Source organism: Hordeum vulgare, chromosome 7H (genome assembly GCF_904849725.1).
Source record: "Hordeum vulgare subsp. vulgare chromosome 7H, MorexV3_pseudomolecules_assembly, whole genome shotgun sequence".
NCBI lineage: Eukaryota > Viridiplantae > Streptophyta > Magnoliopsida > Poales > Poaceae > Hordeum > Hordeum vulgare.
In genome coordinates, this window is record NC_058524.1 from 611,207,570 (window position 1) to 611,230,825 (window position 23,256).

General features: G+C 49.1%; 1 protein-coding gene across 1 annotated transcript; it reads right to left on the reverse strand.

Annotated features, from left to right (window-relative positions):
• Positions 1-20,635: 20,635 nt before the first annotated feature.
• LOC123409882 (WRKY transcription factor WRKY28-like) lies at positions 20,636-22,213 on the reverse strand. The gene is made up of 2 exons (XM_045102754.1): positions 21,523-22,213; positions 20,636-21,403 (listed from the first exon to the last, which is right to left on the reverse strand). Exons 1-2 carry the CDS (start codon positions 22,096-22,098, stop codon positions 20,960-20,962), a joined length of 1,020 nt encoding a protein of 339 aa, XP_044958689.1. The 5' UTR covers positions 22,099-22,213; the 3' UTR covers positions 20,636-20,959.
• Positions 22,214-23,256: the final 1,043 nt, after the last annotated feature.

Genomic DNA, 23,256 nt, shown 5'->3' on the forward strand with positions numbered 1-23,256 from the left:
CTAGTAGTATTAGGATTCCTAGTCCTAGTCTATTTCCATAGTCCCTTGTGGACGTGTATAAAAGACACCCTAGGGGTGTTGATTGTAACACCAGAAAAACGAAAAGCAATACAAAGCAAAGGCTCGACAGGGGCCTTTAGCCATCAAATCCATCGATCAGTTTTATTCGTGTCGCTAGTTACGCAAGTTCCGTCAAGTAGCCGGCCGAAGCAAGAATCGCGTAGGCACGCCTGTACAGCTGCATACGCACGTTCAAAAGCCAACAGTCGTTTGTGACGGTGATGGCCTCTTCTCCTCGTCCTCGTCCTCTGCGTGCATCATGTTCATGTCCTGGGTGTGCTCCGGTGATGCCGCCCACAAAATGTTCGAGATAATGTTTGAAAATGTCAGGGGTCAAAATAAGGTTTGTGATTGAATGCAAGCAAAAATGAGGGATCAAAACGGACGCGTTAGATCCACGTGCCTTTGAGAGACAAAGCTTATATATTACAGTTGTAGAGCTGTTGCGTTGCTACATATGCGCGCTATGTGTGGTGTTGCGTGTGTGTGCGCGCACATGTGCAACTACGTATATGTGGTGTTACGTGTGTACGCACGTACGTCATGGCAGCAATCCTTTAATATGCAACAAATAGGCCCACTAACACTCTCGATTGATCTCCAAACCCCAACATTAAACAGATTGATCTAACAATTTCTCTAAAAAGAATTTAGCAATTTTCAAAATCTTTGTTTAGGTGACTTGCCCTGAGCAATCGCCGAATCACTAGTAGAAAACATGGCTTTGGTTCGCGCTCGAAAAACACATTAGTCCCGGTACCTTTACGAACCGGGACTAATGTTAGTGTTAGTTCCAGTTCGAGCGGCAAAGGCGTCGATCGGGCATTAGTTCCGGTTCAAATGGGACCTTTAGTCCCGGTTCGTGTCTCGAACCGGGACTAAAGGGTTTGGAGGATTTAGTCCCGGTTCGTGTCTCGCCATTACGGTCTGACAGCCATGCAACCATCCTCCCTCCCGTCAACCGCGATTTCTTTCCCGTATCCGGACCGGATCCGCGCACATCTCCGACGCCGGACCATTCGCCGCACGTGCGCGCGTCCTTACCACCCCGACACCAGAAGAAGAGAGAAGCAGGTCTACCAGAGAGGACTCAGTGGATCTGAAATCGAATAGCAGTTGCTGGAAGGGAAGAGAACCCCGTGGACGAAAACGACGGAGGATGTCGCTCCCGCTGCAACTGACTATTCTCTGCGCGCGTGCGTGCGTGCGAGCATGGCCTCTGGACTGACCGGCGTTTTCCCGTCGCACGTATGCTTGAAGTTTCCGCATGCGCCGTGCGACTGGGTCTCTCTTCTGGTCGCCTCCGAAGATCTTCGAAGATGAATCCAGACTTGCAGAGCAAGGTGTCGACAGGGTAAGCATGCAAGAAGACCTACACCACATCGATAGTGGCAGACCGACTGAAGGCATGCAATGCACACCTAGGCCTAGTTGATCACCTTGATGTTTTCAAAAAGAAAAAGGTTCCATCACCCTTGGTCGTCTGTCACATCTATCAAGGCTAATTAACTAAACTGCCAACAGAGCTTATCCATGCATAGCTACTCCAAGTACACGCAGCCTCCCTCTGATCTGCTTGAAGAATAATCCAAGTACACGCGGCCTCCATCGGCTGGTCCCTGTCCAACGGACCTTCCGAGCTCGCGCGCCGGTTGACGATGAGACCGTACGTCTCCGCAGTCCAGTCCGGTCCACCTCGGCGGTTAGCCGGGCAGCCGCGCGCGTGCGTGATGTGACGCGCACATAAATCTAGTCCGGTACAGCAGGAAAACAAGCTAGTGGTTTTTGATGGATCCCGTGGATCTTAGGCTAGATGTGTTCGGTATGATGTAGAGATTTATTACCTTGTAATGCATTCGATGAGCTTTCTCCGGCTATCGTCGTGTGATGGTGACGACGGTGGGGAAGGAGAGAGATGTGGTAGTGGCGGCGGTGAGCTTTCCATCGCTTCAGCGCTACCCTCTAGATCGGATTAGGGTTAGGAGTGGGGAAACAGTGGCGACGGCAAACCTCGAGACTTGTGCCATGATCACCACCTCCTCTTTATAGCACTGCGCGATCAGGGGCCCACCAGCCTTGCTTGGGCTGGACGTCCACGATCAGGGCGTGGGTCAAGGTTTCAATGGGCCGTTGGACCCATTGAACGAGAGATCAACCTAACAGTTTTCACTTTTCAACTTCATTGATCGCGACCACGGCAACATCATAAGCCAGCTTCAGAGACTTTTCCGGTGACTGTGCTAAACCATGTGTATTTGCTTGGAACAGCTATGCTAAAAACAACATAGAAAAAGAGCCTTTTTATGGTACCCTGTACTGCTAAGGTGGGGATGGAGCAGTATACATTTATCCACCCTTGATTTTGCGAGGGTAGTTTAGTCATCTTTCTGTTTTCAGCCCATCAGCTATGGTCCATTCGTTGTACCTGAAAACAAATTAATCTCCCTGGTTGTGCCGTCCGCGGTCGTTCTGCATGTCGCCGACGGCTGTTCGTTGAACTTGCCGTCGTATCCCTGCATCCTCGTGTGTTCTGGCCACCGTCCTCCGCACGCCGTCAGATGCGTCAGTGCACATCCAGCCGCGCCTCCTGCCGGGGCGCATATCGCCCTCACACGCACGGCCGTACATGGACGCCGCGAAAAAGAAGAAGAGAACAGACCGCAACATCTTTTCTTCTTTGTCTTGTACGATGTTAGTTTTTTCTGTCAATGTACAACTTTGGAAATAGGCACTGCATCTAATTTCTAAACATAACGGTCGCGAAGCAGTCCCGTCGAAGAAGAGGTGCACGTTGGGGGCTGGACAATTGTGCCACACCGCCGGAGTGCCTGGCCATGAGCATGGCCGAGGAAAGGGATGCCGGATCACGAATGAAGATGAGACACAACGGTCTCGATCGGCAAAGGAAGGGGTGGAGGTCTCGTCGAAGAAGAAGATGCAGGCACGCGCAATGGCGTAGTGGCGACGAGCACGGCAGAGAATAGAGAGACGATCAGGGGGCGTAGGAATCTGAACCGACGGGCATTTATCTCTCCCTAAATTACCCTCACAGGACGTCTACTGTTGTACGTGGAGCGGACAGTTCCACTGATACTGGAGGCAATGTTGCTCGCCCAGGTGAGCAGTATAGATCAATTACCATCCTTAGATTTGAGGAATGGACGGTCTTTATTGATTACCGGATATAGTAAAAAAGCTCTAGAAAAACAGAGATTGTTTTCTTCGTCGGGAGAGGAGATCAGGGACTTCTGCGCCACCGCCTCATGAGCTGACTTTTTTTTTAGAAAGTTCGCAGCCATTATTAATCTCTCTATATGCAGTGTGTTCCCGGGCGGCAAGTCTGATAAGCTAAGCAAAAAAACAAGAATGATAATTGGTCTATCTATCGGCGTGCAAGCAGTTCTTAGGAGTATGATGAACGCCTGATCGAAAGAACAGTATATAGTACATATGTTGGTTTCCTTCTAGCAATTAGCATACTCCTACTACAGACGCATGCGATCATGTAAATGCACATGGACCCACCTCTATCAACATATGTATGCCCACCCTATCCTATGAAAATTTATAAAATATTGGGTTGACATATCATCTTAGAATTAACAAAGTCAAAACGTGCTTACTCGACTGAAACATTTTCGGCCACTGGACGTATATCGTTAAAATATCTGAAATAAATTTAATAAAATACATGTACCATCTTAAGTCTAGGACTTAAACCCTGATGATCTAGTTTTCACTAAAAAAGCCTAACCAACTAAGATACGCTCAATTCGCATATGAATTGTGTTGATAATTCATAGACAATCACTAGCGATCATAGCTCACGGATAGAGATATCATATGCTACCGTAAACTTTGCGCGGCTTTCCAACATCCACAAATCGTCTATCCCAGAGAAAGAAATCGCTAAGGCACCGATGAAATGATGATGATGATCCCAAGTTACTTTTTTTTATAGAAAAGGAGGAAGACCCCTGATCTCTGCATTTGTATGATGCTTGCAATCATTTTATTAATTATTTATAAAGACCTTACAAAATAGTACATCGATAAGTTCGAAGTCATCATGTTGACAACATGTGTCTACTTCTCATTAGTAGAAAACAGGTCTTTGGTTCCGGCTCGAAAAACACATTAGTCCCGGTTCCTTTACGAACCAAGACTAATGTTACTATTAGTCCCGGTTCGAGCGGCAAAGGCGCCGGTCGGGCATTAGTCCCGGTTCAAATGGGACCTTTAGTCCCGGTTCGTGTCTCGAATCGGGATTAAAGGGTTTGGAGGATTTAGTCCCGGTTCGTGTCATGGACCTTTAGTCCCGGTTCGTGTCTCGAACCGGGACTAAAGGGTTTGGAGGATTTAGTCCCGGTTGGTGTCTTGAACCGGGACTAAAGGATAGACCTTTAGTCCCGGTTCGTGACACGAACCGGGACTAAAGGTGTTCAGATTTTTTTTTCTGTTTTTAAATTCTTGTTTGTAGTTTCTGTTTTAAATTGCTTATATCTTTTAGGATATTTGATGTTTTTGATTGATTCTTTTTTGCATTAGATTCAAAATTTTGTCTAGTTTCTGTTTGTGCCATTAGTTTTCAAATTTGAATGGTTTAAATTTGCTTCAAACCCAGTTTTTGAATAACTTGAGTTTACAAATAGTTTTTAATTTAATTCTTTTTGCTCCCACTCATGTGTTAGATTGTTTTCACAGTAAGATTTATTTGGTTATTTTTAGAATAATTTAAATTAGGATTTTAATTAAATAAATATTTTTTTGCTTATATAGTTGTTTTAGTCATTTAATTGTTGTTTTTTATTATATTTAGTTAGTTCTTTCTGTAGATTTTGTTAGGTTTTAGTGTCTAGTCGGTATAGAAATTTTGAGATGTTGTTAGGTTTTAGTGTCTAGTTGGTATAGAAATTTTGAGATATGAATTTTGACCGTTTTTGCAAAAAAAGGAAAAAAATAAACGGCCATAACTTTTGCATACGACGTCCAAAAAAATTAATATATAAAAAAAACTAGAAAAAATTGGTACTCGATTTCACCCGGGCTTGCCCGGTGAAGTTTTCTCACATGCTCAAAATTCCAAATGGAAATTTTTTATTTCAAAAAGAAGTTTTTTCCAAAAAAAAGAAAAATAATTTTATTTAAAAATATTAGGTTGTTTTCATTGAAATTCACTATTATTGTTACTTATTAAGTTTATTTTAATAATTGTTTGTAATTCAAAAAATTAAATCATGTGACATGACATCAAGACCCAAGTTGTTTAGGATTGATAGCTTACTATTGTCAGGAAAACAACAAGTGCACACTTGGCAACTAGGGGCGATAGAACCAGAAAGTTAAGCGTGCTCGGGCTGAAGAAGTGAAAGGATGGGTGATTGGTCGGGAAGTTAGACGATTTGAAATGAGTGATCCACGCTAGAGCAGTGAGGATGGGTGATTAGAGATTAAATTTTCAAATAATTCAAAGATTAGAAAATTGGAATAAAACATAAAAAATATTCAAAAATAAAATTTGAAAAAAATGGTCCCGGCTTGGAACAGGGCCGGGACTAAAGGTTAGGCCTTTAGTCCCGCCCCTTTAGTCCCGGTTGGTGAACCGGGACTAAAGCCCCTTACGGGCCGGGACTAAAGGCCCTGTCCCCACTAGTGTCTGTTCAATTGATGAAGGGGTGCCGATAGTCCGAGCCTAATACCAAATACACCTTGTACATAAGTCTAACATCTCAAATCGAAGGGCCCAACCAAGCCATATACCTGATTTGGGCATGCACCAGTCCGGCGCAATCTCAGAGGCCGCCGTCGCCGTCTTCCACCGATCCACCCTCAGAGCAGATATTGTCGCCAGGACCATGCCAGGTCTGCCATCAACGCCACCATGGCGCCAGACAACACCATCCTCCCGTGTGAGTCCGTATACACACATCGAACGCCGAAACTCCACTGTTCCCCGTCGTCGAGTAAGATATACAACCGCTCCAGCAAAGATGTTGTCTGCTGGTCCCTCGAGACGAGGCACACTTCCAAGACTGATGCCCCCAAGGAGGAAACGACGCAAGAGCGTCGCCGTCATCCGATGTACCGATCTAGGGTTTCCCCCAGAGATAACAGATAGAGGCCTAGAACTTCTCCACGACGATGTCTTCAAGAAGAGAACGACACAGAAGAGCATCATCATCGCCGGCCTTGGCATCTACCCGAGCGCAAGGTTTTCATCCAGTTCTGTTCGAAGAACCTCCATCAAGTCTTGTGTATGGATCGCCACCATATCCACAGGGGACTGGAAGTAGGCTCTAGGCCGCCGTCGCCTGACCAGCCTGCAGACGCGCCGCACGAACAGCAGGGCTGCCCACAAGCCCCAGCTGCGTCACCCGAAGAACCCTACACCAGACCCCGCCGCCGGCCCAGGAAAGGCAGACGCAACGTATGCCCAGCAGCCACCACTGCCAGCAAATGCCGTCGCGCGCCACGGTCGCGCCTCGCCGACAATAGGAAAAAGCGTCCCACGTGGCCATCCTCGGGCAGAGGAGAAGAAGGCCCTGGAGCCTAGGCCGAGTGGGCTTTGTCTGACGACCTACGCCGGCGATGGCGAGAAGTGATAGAGGAGGGAGGAGGGGCAAGGGGCGGCAGATGTGGGCTCCCCCGCCCACCTACGGAGACGGCGCGAGGAGAGGAGCTTCCCAAGCTACTGTAGCGACGATCGCTAGTCAGCGTTGGATGTGAACATCCATGCAACTATTGGATGGTCCACATGTGACAGCCCGATGCCGACATTCCAGAAGATTCCCCTTCTATTCCGTTCTCGACGTGTGGTTATTTTAATTTGTTGCTTCATCATCGCATCATGCGCATCATCAGCATTGCATCGGCATCCCGTGGCCGCTGGTTTTCGAAACTTGCATCCGTTGTTAGTTGCCGGTTCGCGTCGTTGTCCGTTCTGAGCCCGACCGTACACACACGCGTTCGCGGCATCGTCAAAACCCTGTTTTAAAAGTGTGCGTAAAACTTTCTCTGATCGGGATGAAACTTGGCATGCGGTCGTAATTAGTTATAGCCAGGCCGCGAGTCGAATTTCGTCACGGTCGGAGTCCGTCTGGTACCCGAACGATCGACCGTAGCGGCCCCGTATTCGGTATATCGTCGGACGTCTGTCGGTGTTTTAAAAATCGTTGCCGCGTCGCCTGTTTCTCCTCTCGTCTCTGAATATCTACACTACACGGCCACTTTGCCGTTCCCGTGTGCAGAATCGTCCGAATCCGACCGCACGGTTGGATCCGGAACGAAATTCCGGGTAACCTAGCCTCCCCATTTGTCTATAAATACCCCCCATGCATTTTAGACAGCCTCCCTCTAATCCCTCCTTGTTTTCCACGCCCACCTACCCCTAACCCTAATTTTCCCACCTCTCTCTCCTCCCCCAGCCGCCGGGCCCGCCCGAGCCTGCGCGCCCCGCCCGAGCCCATCTGACCGCCGCCGCCCGCAGCGCTCCACCGCGCCCGTGCCCGAGGGCAGCAGCCCGAGCCGCTGAGCCCCGTCTCCGCGCCTTCTCCCGCCGGACGTGCGGGTCACCTCCCTGCCGAAGCGGCGCTGGCCGGACCTACCCTGGTGCCCCAACCTCCTGAAGCCTCCGCCGACCTCAGGCCAGGACGGCCTCGAGCCGCCGCCATCTGCTGTGCCAAGCAGCGCCGCGTCCCGCGCCACCGCCCTCAGATCACGTCGCCGTGCACCGCCGCCTGCCGCCGTTCCCCGGCCAGATCCGACAATCCCGAGGCCAGATCCGCCGCCGGGTGCCTCGATCCGGCTGGTTCCTCGCCGGAGCACTGCCCCTCGAGCCCCAGCCCCCCGACGGCGCGTCCCCTGTCGGCGCCCGCTGGAACCGCCAGCGCGAGCCCCGCGTTGCCCGCGCCCGAGCGCGTCCCGGGCCTCCTCCCGGAGCGCCTCGGCCCAGCTGGCCGCTTCGCCCCGCATGGCGAGGTCAGCGCCCCCGTGGGCTTTGCCCCTCAGCCAGGCCAGCAGCCGCGGCCCATCTCCGCCCCAGCCGGTCTCCGGGCCGAGGTGAGCCAAACTCCCAAGCCCTTTTATATGTCGCCCTGGGCGTCTGATAATTATCTTGCGCTACTAGTTTCGGCCCGACTAGGATTTTCTAATAATCTGCTAATATTCGTTTCAGAAAGATATTAGAAATTAAAACGCCCGTAACTTATTAACCGTAATTCGGATCGCGATGAATTAGATATGGTTTTCGGTTAGTTTTGCGCGTAGAATCCCTTTATAAAACTTGCATATTTCTTTGACTTGGTTTGCCGTGCCAAATGCATAGATTAACATGCTGTCCTAATATGTTGCGTCCCGTATTTATTTTCCGCGCGTGTCCGGTTTGCCCGAATGCCTTAGATAAAATGTTCATGCTCTAGGGACCCATTTGCCATGTATTTTAGAGTAGCCGTTCGTATTTTTGCACGTAGGGATTTGCCGCTAGATTATTTTCCGTGTATAGGTTATTATCTCGCATTTTCGTGTGGGAATATTTTTGAGTTGCAACCCCACATATTTTATATGTTTTCGGGGTAGAAAAATCCACGGGAATTTTCTGTGCAATTAGTTTTAGCATTAGAGCAAGTTAGTTCACGCGATATTTTGCCGTGATGCCCTTTTGTTTAATTCGTAGGATTTATTTCGTGTCCCGTTTGATTAAGTTGTCAACTAGGGAGTTGTTCTTGGGTGTTTAGTCTAGCACCTGGTATATTTGTTGCAATAGAAATGCATGTTTATGTGTGGTTTGTTTGCCCTCAAGTTGCTAGAAATAGTGCTGATTTGGTAGTGCTGAAATATTTCTAAGTCTGAGATCTGTTATATTTTGTTGTTGTCTTGTCTTGCTTGTATCTTGTGATTTGTAGCTCTTTTGGGGTTGGTGCAATGGAGTTAGTTGTAGCCCTTGTGTATCTCTAGCATGCTGTGAATTTTCATGCCATTTGGAGTCCTGTAGCTATAGGTTTTGCTGCTGTCAAACTGCACTTTTATGAGGTGTTATTTTCACTAAGTCTGAAATAGTGTGTGGGATGCCATTTTGTGTCCTCTTTCCCTAGTGATCCATGATGCCATGCTAGTTGTTGTTAGTTGTTTGTATTAGTGCTTCTTGCCCTCTTTCATGTCATGCCTTGGTTGATTATAATTGAGTTGTGTAGCTCGTAGTTGTGGGGTGTAGGAAATGCTATGTGGCTGATTTTTGCAAATTGTAGTGTTTTCTTGTTTTGCTCGTAGTTGTTGAACCGTAGCTCCGATTTGATCGTGTCCTATATGAAACTTGCTTAAGAATCTCGTGTAGTTTCATTTTGTCTTTCTGGTTGTATGTTTTGAAGTTCTCGTAGCCGTCGTTGCACACATATTGCATTCATGCCATCATATCTTGCGGTGCTTGTATCTTTTGATCCGTAGCTCCGTTGGAGATGTTCTTTATGTGTAGATTGCTTAAAATGACGCGTAGAATCACGTGAACCTATTTGTTTTGCTGTTTAACAACCAATTAAATGTGTTAGTTCAGATCTGGACAAAATTATAAATTTACATGCGAGGTTGTTTCGGAAGTGCGATATGACATTTTCGACCTCATTTAAAATGCCTAGATAGGTAGTTTATTTACGCTTCACCTCTTGCTATGTTTAACCACATTTAATATTACCGTGTACCTAATCGGGATAGAACTAAATAATAAACGTGGAGTTTCGTCAATATGCAACTCGTTGCATATTGAACTTCACTTAATGTGTAGTGTTTGTTTGTGTGAATTGCCATGCCGTATCTTGCATGCGTTCAGCTGCTCATGCATCATTTGTGTTGTGCTTCGTGTGGTGAATTCGTGTGTTGATTCTTGTTTCCGTTTTTTCCCGTCTCTATAGAGTTCCGCAAGCGTGTCGGATTGTGAGGACCCGTTCGACTACATCGGTTCGTCTGCTTCACGGAGGCATTCTTCTTCCAAGCGGGATCTCAGGCAAGATGACCATTTCCCCAGATACCATTACTATCATCGCCATGCTAGTTTTACCGCTTCTACCGTTTATGTCTCGTTGCCTACCACATGTTAAATATTAGCCTCTCAACAATGCCATGAAAACCCTCAACCTGTTCAACCTAGCAAACCACTGATTGACTATGTTACTACTTGCTTAACCCTGTTGTTAGCGTTGCTAGTTGCAGGTGCATTGCTTCCATGTGAAAGCACGGGTTCCTTGTTATATCACCATATTTAAATGCTATTTAATTTAATGCACCTATATACTTGGTAAAAGGTGGAAAGCTCGACCTTTCTAGCCTGGTGTTTTGAGCCACCTTTGCCCCCTTAGTTTCGGCTACTGGTGTTGTGTTCCATAATTGAGCGCTCCTAACACGAACGGGGTAGTTATGGGGACCCCTCGATAATTTGTTTTAGATTAAAGCTGATCTGGCAAGGTCCAACTTTGGTACTACATTTGCCTAATAACCTAATAATAATGCATAGGGACCCGCCGGCACCCGCGGACTAATTTAATCAACCCCCGGGCCAGTGCTCCTCATGAGTGCTGGTCCCACCTGAGCGATGTCCGGCGCCCCTCTGGACACTCGGAGGTTTAGCGATCCCGACGTCTAGCTCATCCGTCGTGTCCTGAGAACGAGGTACGCGACTCCTATCGGGATCGTCGACACGTCGGGCGGCCTTGCTGGATTAGTTTTACCTCTGATGAGATATCTTGTGCATCGGGATTCTGGTGATGCTTTGGGTAACCTCAGAGTTGAGGTTTTCCACTAGGGAATCCGACGAGATCGCGAGCTTCGTGATTGAGGATTTCTATGCGGCTTGTGGTAATTTGTGATGGACTAGTTGGAGCACCCCTGCAGGGTTAAATCTTTTCGGAAAGCCGTGCCCGCGGTTATGTGGCAACGTGGAAACTTTGTTTAACACTGGTTCTAGATAACTTGAAGTAACTTAATTAAAATATGCCAACTGAGTGCGTAACCGTGACTGTCTCTTTCGTGAGTTCCTTCTCCGATCGAGGACACGGTGGGGTTATGTGTGGCGTAGGTAGGTGTTCAGGATCATTCATTTGATCATCAGTAGACACGTACGTTATGCGTAGATCTTCCCCTCTTATTTCTTGTACTCGTAAGTTTCGCCACCTCATATATGCTTAGCCGCTGCTGCAAGCTCACCACTTAACCTTACCTCACCCTTTAAGCTTTGCTAGTATTGATACCTTTGGAAATGAGATTGCTGAGTCCCCTGTGGCTCACAGATTACTACAACACCAGTTGCAGGTACAGGTAAAGGTTATTTGGCGCGAGCGCGTTGGTTGTTCATTTGGAGTTGATTCTTCTTCTTCTTCTTCACCGATCTAGGATGGGTTCCAGGCCGGCAGCCTGGGATAGCAAGGATGGATGTCGTTTCATTTTCTCGTTTGTTTTCGTCCGTAGTCGGACCCTGCTCTTACTCTTGATGATTATGTAATGTACTGATGTGACTCTGATGTAGCTTGTGGCGAGTGTAAGCCAAACTCTATATATCTCTCTTCTTTTCAGTACATGTACTTGTAACGATATCCATTCTTGCGACACGACGAGATGCGCTTCTATTCCTGACGAGGCCCTCGTGCCAAATTGAGGATATGGTCGCATCTTGGGCGTGACACCACACTACCATTTGGAGCATGAATAAAATTGCTCACCTACATAGGCGGATCTCCATTCAAACCAGCAACTGGTTATACCGATCTCTCCTGAGGCAACCACTTGTCATTCCAAGTATTTGTCCCCAACTACGTGTCCATACTTTTAGGGCCTATTTGGGACCGCTTCATTCACTAAAATACACTTTTGGAACTAAAAATACAAGTCAAATAGGATAGCTTTGTGATGTCGTGCTCCATTAAAAACTACGTGCCATGGTAGGCAAAAATGATGTGATCCTCTGTAAGCGGCCCAAGTCTATCATGGCCTGGGTTGCGCGGTTGTCTCATATTCAAGAAAGAAGAACCCCGAAGACTGGCGTGGCGACCAAGTAAAGTAGACTAGGTCGGTTGCATGTAACCCTAGACCCTCCTCGTGACCATATAAACCGGGGGTCCTCGTCCATGTAGGGGCATTATTCCACCTTGGGTTTAATATACACGATCTCGAGGTAGACTCTATAATCATCGTCCACATCAATATAATCAAGCAGGATGTTGGATTTTAACTTCCCAAGAGGGCCCGAACCTGGATAAACATTGTCTCTCTCCTACAATCCATCGATCTAAGGTCCACAGTACGGGACCCCCTACCCGAGGACTGCCGGTTTTGACACTGACATTGGGGCTTTCATTGAGAGTTCCACTGTTTGGATCGCCGGAAAAGATCGATGGCGTGCCTAGTCATCAGCGAAGAGATCGTCAACCTGATTTATTCGTCCCCGTACAAATCTTTTGCCTTCGGAAGCCTAGTCCTGCACGCCAATCCGGCCGGCCACCCCGTCCTGGACGAGAACTTTGCCCCCGGTCAGGAAGTCGGGTTCACGAACGTAGAGTTCACCGCTATCCCCTGGGGATATCTTGCGTTAACAAAACTCTTAGCTCCTCTTGAGGAACCCATGGCACTCGATACTTCGGCGTCGGAAGCCGCGGACCTCACCATGGGGACGACCTTCGTCCCCACCTTGGCCTTAGAGCTCGTCACGGTGCACACGCCGAAGCGCGACTCAGCCGGGAACACTCTGAAGCAACGTCGAGGTCTCCTGCGTGCAAATCACGGGAATCCAAAATCATTCCCCACCCACCACCCAAACCAAGCATAATACGGAAGAGTACGGCTCCTCGGCCAATCACGAAGTCACGTAGAATCCGAAGGAATCAGTACACAAGTTTTGGGCAGATTCCGTCTCTGCGAGAGGACTAGAGTCCACAACGAGTGGGAACTTCTTCACGCTTTTGAACAGTAGTGTCGCGATGAGGGTATCCTCGATACACTCTCCCGCCGTCGGATTCAATCCTTCACCGAGTTGTCGAACATAGTGCTTAAATACTACGACAAGGAAAGTACTTTACAAATTCAGCAAATGTGCAACGACCCTAGCCTCGCCAGACCAATCCAGACAAGACGCACACCCCCAGTTACAAGGCCGGTCACAGCCGGAAACTCGGCAAAAAGAACTCGGACGCGGGCTAAATTGGTCCACGATATACTGCTGGACAAGCCATGTCCCATACACTATGTCCCGCCTGAATGAAGCTCCACCCATAGCATTCGAGCATGTTTGTTCCTCAGTCAGGTCGCAAAGAGCGGAGAAATATTCCCCGATGCAACACCCTCATAGCGCCGTCCAACGACACCGTCAGATAGAACCAAAGAGATCTTAACGATCTACGAGACATTCATCTCACAAAATCAGAGAAAGAGAGCCTTTCGGGAGCATCATCAAATCCATCATATAGAAGTGGCAAACCCATGGTCGAACACAACTATCATGTTCGGCCAGGGCGATGTCCGATGATCAGCACAGGTCGGGCACCAGCTACCCTAGTCCTAAACCCCATAGTCAATGTCTTCAGACTCAACAAGGTACTCATGGATGGGGGCAGCGGCCTCAACCTCATTTATGAAGACACGCTTGAAAATATACAGTTTGACCGATCTAGAATCGAGTTGAGCACAACCACCTTTCGGGGTATTGTCCATGGAAGAGAGGCCCGCTACACACGACGAGTAGCGCTCGACGTGGTGTTCGGCAAACCCGATAATTATAGATCTGAAGAGCTGCTATTGGGACACGAAGCCTTCACACGATTGGTTACCACACGCTATTGGGACGCGAAGCCTTCACACGATTCCAGGCCATACCGCATTACGAGTACATGAAACTCAAAATGCGAGGTCCAAACGAAGTGATCACGGTAAACAATGACCTCAAAAGAGACCTCCGGGCCGAAAACAGAACGGCATCCCTCTGGAAGTGCTGGCAGAGACCCTTGCCGCAGAAGAACTCACGACACTACGTGCCATGGTAGGCAAAAATGATGTGATCCTCTGTAAGCGACCTAAGTCCACATCCTTCAAACCGGCCGACGAAACCGTCAAATTAGAGGTACACCCGACGGATCCCAATTAAACAGCATCTATCGGGGCACAATTGAAGCCCGAAATCGACGAAGCACTACGCACTTTTCTACACGAACATTGGGACATATTTTCCTGGCATCCATCAGACATATCAGGAATCGGGGGGGGGGGGGGGGGGGGGCAGGCAAAGCACAACATAATCGCCGATTTCAAACCCGTCAAACAAGCCTTGCGCCAATTTTCCGAACCTAAACGGCAAGCTATAGGCAAAGAACTCCCAAGAATCCTTTGCCTGCATTTATTCCTTTTGTATTTTTCTCTTTCGTTCCTTTATGAACGTGATTATGCCACTTTAGTCTCAACACCTATCATTGGTTGTATCGTTGGTTGTTGCTTTGTACTCCATATAAAGCGGTGGGACCCTTTTACGGCAAGAACCTCGTGTACGTGGAGGGCAGTCTCATCATTCGTCTTGAGAAACATCATCTTATTTAGTAACAATTGTCTCACATTAATAGACATGAATGGCTCTCCGTTGCTAGAAAAACAGATAATGAGGCATTGGATCTACCTGCGGATTCCTATACTTGGCTTGACAGACTCCAGCCTAATGATAATGATACGGACGGGGTGTGGCAGCCCGGACAAGCTGCCGCTGAACCATTGTGAATGATGTTGACCTTAATTTTAATTCGTTTTACGTCGAAAGTATAATCATCGATCATGCCAAACGGTATACTATATTTGAGTTATTTCCATATAAATTGCACACTTTGAATTTTGAATATCCTTACATCGGATCCGCATGACGCCGACCCTAAAGGACCAATCTTCGACCTCGGACCATTCGCCGCACGCGCGGGCGTCTCTAGCACACCGGAAGAGGGGAAGAAACAAAATTATGGGAGATGCGCAGAGGACTAATCAGTAGATCCTGGGAGCACGGTCATGATTTGGAAGGCCGTTGGTAGAAACCAAGCGATGGTCATGGAGGGTTTCGCTTTCGCTTCAACTATTCTCTGCATGCATGCCCTCTCGACTGACCGGCGTCTTCGCATGCATGCATGCAGTTTCTGCATTCGTTCGTGCGACCGGGTCTCTACGCTGGTCGCCTTCGAAGATGAATAACAGGGCAAAAACAAGAGGTCGGCAGGTAACTAGGCATGCAAGTACCTGGACTACCAGTGGTGAAATCACGGACCTCTTTGGTGCCCGTAATCTATCATGTGATAATGTCCCTGTCAATCGATTAAACGTTTGACAAAGCCTATCCATACCATACGTAGTAGTAATCCCACGAATCAGCTCACAGAATAAACTATGCACAGTCTCGATCGGCTGGTCCCTGTCCAACGGACCTTCCAAGCTCCCTCGCCGGTTGACGACGAGACCGTTCTTGCTGTCCAGTCCATTAGTCCAGCTCGGCGGTTAGCCGGACAGCAGCTGGTGCTTGCGATGTGACGCGCTCATTAATCTGCTCCGGCACAGCGGGAAAACGAAAACTAGCAAGTGGTTTCAGCTTCATCGATCAGTCCACCCCCGTTGCCAGCCACTTGCCTGCTGCCCTCGCGCTGCTCGGTCGCGACCACGACTTCAGAAGCTTCTCACCGGAGAGAGACCCTTGTGGCTTGTGCGTACTACCAGTACCCTGTCGAGAATTTCGGTGCGTCTATTTATTATTTATTTGAAACATAGACAAAAGATTTCTTCCATTCATTATTTAAACAAGATGCACTAATTATTTTGTTGAAACACAAGTGCTCGCCCCCTCCCGACCCCACCCACGCGCCGTCTCCACGGGAGGCGGCCGGGGCGGCGCGCAACACCTCTCCCCCCCTCCCCCTTCTCTTCCTTCTCCCTCTTCCCCCATTGTCCATGCCGGATGCCCTCGGATCTAGCACGAGTGGTGTTGACGGCGGCGGGATCTCCTTTTCCCGCCAGCGGATCTCCTTCCCGGGGATCGGCGGCGGTGCGGTTCGTCATGCTGCTCCTTCGTGGGTCCGGCGACCCGGAGGCGGTGGTCGGTGACGGGCAAGGTGGCAGCACTGCTCCTTGATGGTGTGACGGATTAGTAGCACGGAATGGCCAACACGAGCCCCGCCGCCTAGATCTGGGCCCTTAGGGTCCCATCTGGGTGCTTGCGGGCCGGCTCCGACGAGGCTTCAACGCCTTCTGTGCGTGAGGAGGAGGAGGAGGAGCTCTGATAAGGGGTGGTGGTGCCGATAGCACGTCTTCTGCAGCGTGACAACGGAGAGTTTTACGAGCATCTCACGGCCTGGACGGGCCTGGTATGCTCCTGCTGTTACGTCCGACCAGTTACCGTTGTCAACGGTGGAGGTTGGGCCCTCCCGCGTGTTGACGGTGTTGCGGCCCCTAGTCCCGGCTCTTCTTCTTCATTGTGCAGGCCCTGCTTCGCGGTGCAGCTGTGAGACAGTGTAGGAAGCTTCAAGACCGTGTTGGCGCAAGGTGGTGGTCAGTATGGCGGCTAGCTCCGGAGCACCCGAGGTGAAGGTTGAGACCGGGAGAAATCCGTGTCGACCTTGCCGACATAGACGCGGTGGTTCCTGAGGGTGCCGTCGGACCTTCCTGAAGGATGTCAGGGCTACCCTTCGCTTCTCTTCGTCGCGTACCGGGGGATACCGTTGGCAGCAGTGTTGTCATCGTCGCGTTCCTTCTAGGAGGTGTTGATTGGTACCGACTCTTCAAAGTCTCGGAGCTTGGTGGAAGATCTCCAGTGGGCGCAGGGGTCGTGTTGATCCGTTGTTGTCAGCATTTGTTCCTTTTGTATTTTTTATTTTATTTTTTTGGGTGTGACTGTACTGCTTCCGACTCAGCACCTATCATTGGTTATATCAATGTTGGTTGCTTCGTAATATAAAGCGGAGGAAAACCTTTTTTGGTTATTTAAACAAAAAAATTATCTTGGTTGCGTTGCTCCCAGCACACCACCTTCCTAGCCATCCTCTCCTCGGCCACTACGATACTTCATGATAACGAGGATACAGCGTGGCTACGGAGAAAGGGGAAAGGCGCCCGCGCACCTTCACAATGGTCGGCGGCACCCCCTCCTTCATCGCCTTGACGTCCGTTCGGCGTCCGCTCACTTTAAGATTTGAGTGCATCTAACGCGTCGATCCATTTTTCGTCTGCTTATCAACCAACATCCATTATGAATCGGATTTAAACATTATTTTTATATCAAATGCAACATACTTTTTACCAATTCTTCGCAACGAATAAAATATCAAAGAAAACAAGAATCACAATTAGACATTTTAAAAGACGTCCAACTTCTTTAACTACTTCTAATTGTTGGACTAAGACTAATATCTTCTTCATGTCTTCATTGTTGATCTGTGAATTATTGAGCACAACGTCTTTCTTCTACGATGCTAAAGAATTAGATGTTGCTTTCCCTTTGATCTGTTTTTCAGTCTCATCTATACCTTCAATTATAGATAAAAGTACACGAACATTTAGCAATTTCGTGACATTAATAGATCGATGTATTTTTCTTCCCAATACCAAAAATTGCATCCATCCAACACATAATATTAAGCAAATAATAAGCTACCGAAATTGCATCAAACAAAGAGCAAATGGCCCAAAGAAAATCGTACCCCATCTTTTTGCACTTCACGAACGCCCAACTGGGATGTTAGGGCGTCAAACAAACGCGTCGGACAACCTGCAGCGAGCAGTCATCGCACTGTATGAACGACAAAGATTAGCTGGCGAGCTTTTGGGCCAACGCCGAGCCACTGCGGCGGCCAACTGTGGCCTTGTCGGCGAACCTGCGATGGGTCAGACCCGAGCGGCTAGAGGCAGACCGAGCACCTGCATGTGCCACCGAAGGACTGCGCGGACCTGGTGGACCGGCACCCGGCCAGTCCATGGCAAGCGCTGTTCGCAGGCAGTCTGATTCGGCAAATCCAGCCGACAGGATGTGGAAAATTTCGCCAAACCCACGCCGCTGCGGATACACCAATAGGCCACCCGCACCGGGACGAAGGAGGCACCGGCAGGTGGATTTGCTGCTGGAGAGCTAGGGTGGCCTAGGGTTTGTGTGTTTACGGGCGGCGGGGGTGAGGGGGGGGGGGAGGGGATAAGAGCATGTCTAGCAGACTCCATATAACTCGTGAAACTGTAAAATAACCGCCGATTTACAATCTTAGGCGGAAAAAACGGCCGAATAGAACTCGTAACCGACTCCGACCTGTAATTTTATTTAGGGGCACGATAAAAAGCTCCTCCTGATTTGCAAAAACACAGTTTTCGTGTCCGCTTCTACGGTGCTCTGTATCAAGAGAAAGCAGTTGGCGGGAGTCCAACTGCCACGGAAACTTCGCGTTCGCCGTCCACGTCCACCGTGCGCCGCCTCAGACGTCGCCCCGCCCGTCCTGGGGGCCGGCCTGCTCGTCCTGGCCGGATTCGGCGTCGGCGACGAAAGCTAGCTAACTAGCTCGTGATTCCTGGATGAATTCGGGGACGGGAGCTAGCTTGCTAGCTAGCTCCTGGATGGATTCCAGGATCGGAGCTAGCTAGCTACCTAGCTCGCTCCTGGATGGATTTCACGACCGGAGCGAGCTAGCTAGCTAGCTTTTGGATGGATTTGTGGGTAGAGGAGTTACCTAGCTAGCTAGCTCCTCAATGGATTAAGGGACCGGAGCTAGCCAGCTACCGCGACGATCGCTTCGTGCGAGCCGTCCTAGATGCCGGCGACTCCGTATTTAATTGTATCATACGCTCTTCGTCGGCTTTTAGGAACGAATTTAGTTGACCATGGACGCGAACGAGAGGAAGAAGAAGATGTGCGGAAAAATGTAAGCGAAAATTCAATTTACAGTTTAAGTTTAAGGGGTGTGTTCGGCCGCAGCTCGAACCGACCCTTATAACGCGTTTTCCACGAATTGAAAACGCGTTCTTCGGTTTTCCGTTTTAAGGGGACCGCTACAAATGCCCTGAAAAGAAGAGACTGTGACACCGACTAACGGACCGGGAAAGGAGAACGCGGACAAGGCGCGTGTCCGCTCCGTATCTACGATGATGCAAATAACATCCAAATTCGCGTTCAGAATGAATCGCGAGCGGATGAAAGACGGACGCGCGTTTGTTTGGACTAACATGTTGGATTAATTTTTTATCCGTGGCGATGCAAACGGACCCGCGGAGAGTTGTTCTTAAAGATGCGTGTGTGTGGACATGACCCATGATTATTGCCACAGAATTAAACGTGCGTGTGCGTCCTCCAGATCCAAAAAAGAAAAAGGTATCGTGCGTGTGCAAGGGTGGCAGCGTGGACGAGACGACGACGGTGGTCCGGACCGTCGCCACCCCGACGCACGTGTTTGACCATCAAGTCCCCCCCCGCCCCCCCGCGAGCGAGCCCCCATGCTGCCTCTGTTTCGGCCCGGCTTCCTCTCTCTCGCCGTCGCCCTTCGCCACTCGTCTCTCGGCTGCCTGTCCAGTGGCACAACAGTTAGCGCACGTGAAGAACGCGCTATCATACAGACACGTACGCTGCGCTGGATGCATCTCCATCTTATTCTGAAGGAACATGATGCGCGTTCTGACGATCCTGCTGGTTCTTAATCCAGGGAACGATCAAACAAAATTTAAAATGCAAAGAATAGGATCAAAAAAAATTCGGACTGTATACATCTTCAACACCATATATACCTATAAAGGGGATATATTGCATGCTCGTTTATATATCACTGGGAAACGTTTTCCGACGACGCGTCGGCCGAACATTTTGGTCGGTCCTGCAAGGCATCATGTTTTGCTGTAACTTTTTTTTTTACTACTACTGACAGGGATTTTGTTGCATTCATAACGACGGAGCTGCGACTACAAAGACCATTTTTTTTATTTGCTGCGACCCTTGATGATTTGTGATACTACCGGCGACGGAATTTGCTACATCCATGATGGCGCAGCGGCCACGGCGACGACCATTTTTTTTGTTTTTGCTACATACGGTGTTGATTTTTGCTACTATCGGTATTATTTTTTGCTACAACCGTTCACTTAAAAAGTTGCATCCATGTTTGTCTGAGTTGCAACCCGAATTCATCGGATTGTTTTGCTATAACCTACATTTTGTTTTGCTACCACGCATCATCAACGTCTTTTTTTGTTACGACCATGTTGATTCTTTTTTGCTACAACCATGTTTTTGCTGCATCAGTGGCTGAAATTTGCTACATCGCTGCTTATTTTTGCTACCGTCGTTTATTTTTGCTGCATGGACAGATCTGACGGTCAAACAAGATTCGGCCCGATGAATCTGGCGGCTCGCATGCGACACCGACGGAGATCATTGCCCTATATCATTTTAAAATTTCGGTTAACTGGTTAATTTGCAACAAGACCTCATGCCTTTCTCCAGAGCTGGTGTTGCAACATGTGCGTTCTTTTTCTTCCTACTACAAATTAATTTGCAGCACACCTAGCACGTTTCGACCAAATGATCTTACACATTTTCTCTCTACGAATTAATGCAATATTCTTCTCTTCCAAATGGGTTTCTCCTTTTCCATCACAGATTACATGAGTAATAACGAATGTAAAATCTTATGAACCTAAGTATATATAGCTTTGCCGCATCCACACCACAGTACTGTATAAATCCAGCATACTTGCCGTAGAGCTAATGGAGTATTAAGTATATACAATTAATCTCTGCATAGCCTAGCGATCATCATCTCTCTTGACGTTGCAGCGGCTAACAGCTAGCTCAAAATCAATGGCACTGACTGCGTACGTGATCTAAACTTTTGAGCTACAAAATGCTAATTAATCAAAGAGGAAGAGGACGACGACACTTGCTCGATCAGCTATTGGACGGCGACAGCTCGAGGATCCTGCCGGAGAGCGCGGAGACGAGTGCCGCCTTGAACCCGGGGTCCCTCGTCAGCGTCGCCGCCATCTGCTCCGCCAGGTTCTTCCTGTCGGCCACCTGATCGGCCACCGAGGCCGCTGGAGCCTCCTGATTCCGCTGCTGCTGGACGAGCGCCGGCGCCGGCGATGCACGGACGGGGGCTGCGTCGCCGCCGCTCTTCCTGCTGCCGGCGCCTTGTAGCTTGGGCGGCTGTGCGTGGTTGTGCTCGCCCTCGTACGTGGCCACCAACACGGTCTTGTCCTCGGCGCTGCGCTGCACCTTCTTCTTCACCTGGCATGACGGCGCGAACGAGCACCGGAAGTAGGCCCTCGGGCACGGATTGTCCTTGGTCACCTTCTGCCCGTACTTCCGCCATTGGTACCCATCCTTCACCACCTGCTCGTCAAGATCAGTCGCGAATTGATTAGTCAATGATGGACGGCAAGAAACTTCTGTCGCGATCGATGATCACGAGGAAGAAGGTCGACGGACGTTGTTGGGTGTTCGTTACTTACGAGGCTGAGGTCGGAGGGGTCGGCGTGGACGTAGAGCTTGGAGACCCTGCTGGCCTTGCACTCGTCGGCGCGGACGCGCTTGCTGTTGCACGGCTCGTGGACGGACGTGCACTCCGCCTGGTCGCGGCCGGGGCCGACGTTGACGCTGATGGCGAAGCCGCCGGTGGCGGCCGCGGCGAGCGGAGGCGAAGGATTGCGGCCGGCGGTGTCGAGGCTGTCGCTACGGGCGCGCTTCCTGGACGGCGAGGCCGCGGAGCCGCCCTCAGACGTAGTCAACGTCAACGACTGGTGGTTATTGGCCGCCGCCGCCGCCATCATGCCGCTGACCTTGCCCTGCAGGTCGGAGTACTTTACCACCAGCGCGCGGAGCATGTCGCCCAGCCTCCTGTTCTCCTCGCCCACACGCCGGAGCTCCGCCTCCAGCGCCTCGACCTCGTGGCTTTTCTTGGAGGACATGAAGTCCTCCTCCACGAGCACCTTGGACGGCACCGGAGGACCCCCTCCCCGCGCCGTCGGCCGGCCCACGTTGAGGCCGAGGCTGAGGGAAGTCTGCCCCATCATCCACTGCTCGTCCATGTCTTTCTTACAGAATTCGCTGTAGCTTAAGAATGGATGGGAGAGGTCGAAGAAGAAGAAGAAGACCGGGAAGGTACGGGCGGCTTGGTAGAGAAGTGGTCGTGGGTGGGAGGAGGCGCGCGGGCATGAATATATAGAGGAAGGGAGGGGAGGGGACATGCGAGGGTGGGAGTTTGGTAGGAAGGAGGAGGAGGAAGCATCTTGGGGTGGGCTTCTTTTGGTCGCCGTCGCGCGCGCTTCTTTTGGTCGTCGTGACCGCGATGGAATATTTTTAGTGAAGCTGGCTGGCAAGAAGTAGTACTAGTAGTATAGGATTAGTTTTTGTGGGTGACAATCAGCATGGATGGATGCCGGGATTGGGTACTAGTTAGTGGGAAAATTTTGGTATAGTCGAGTGGGTGGGGACAGAACAGAAGCACTTGTTTCTTCCTTTGGGGTCTCCGTTTGGTCAAGGAGAGCCATCGCGTGCCAACAACTAGAACTAGGGATGGCTTTTCATGCTTACATTTTGGCACCCCAACAAAGAAAATTGCGTGCGGCCTTCCCTGGTTTTTCTTTAATAATTATATTCGACAAAAGATATACTCCTTCTGTCTGGAAACCCTTGTCGGAGAAATAGATATATCTAAGGGTCCTTTTGATTCATAAGATTCTTGAAATGCAGGAATAGAAAAAACAAAGGAATAGAGTGTCATGTTCTTTTCTACACCGGATTTAGAAGTGTGTTTGATAGCATAGAAAATACAAAGAAATGCTATAAAAATGTTTGAGTGGATGGAAATTCTCCTTTAAAATGTAGTAACAATGAATCCAATGGAAAGATTCCAAAGGATTTCGATCCTACGAATCAAATGACCATCGTTGAAAAAAAACCCTAAGGATCCAAATCCTCCAAAAATCGAATGAAATTCCTTTGTATCAAAAGAGCCCTAAATATACTTTAGTTCTAAATATATCCATTCTTGCGACAAGTAGTTCCCGACGAAGAAAGTGCGTACCGGTTTTTAAATATCTATAATTTCTCACGTTTTACTTACGTATAAATCGATGTCCTTGATCTTCCAATGTGCTTCGTTCACTAGAATATAAGACACATATAACCATCGACTTAAAGAATTTTTTTTTTGAAATAACTTCAAATTTTCGACACCCCAAGAA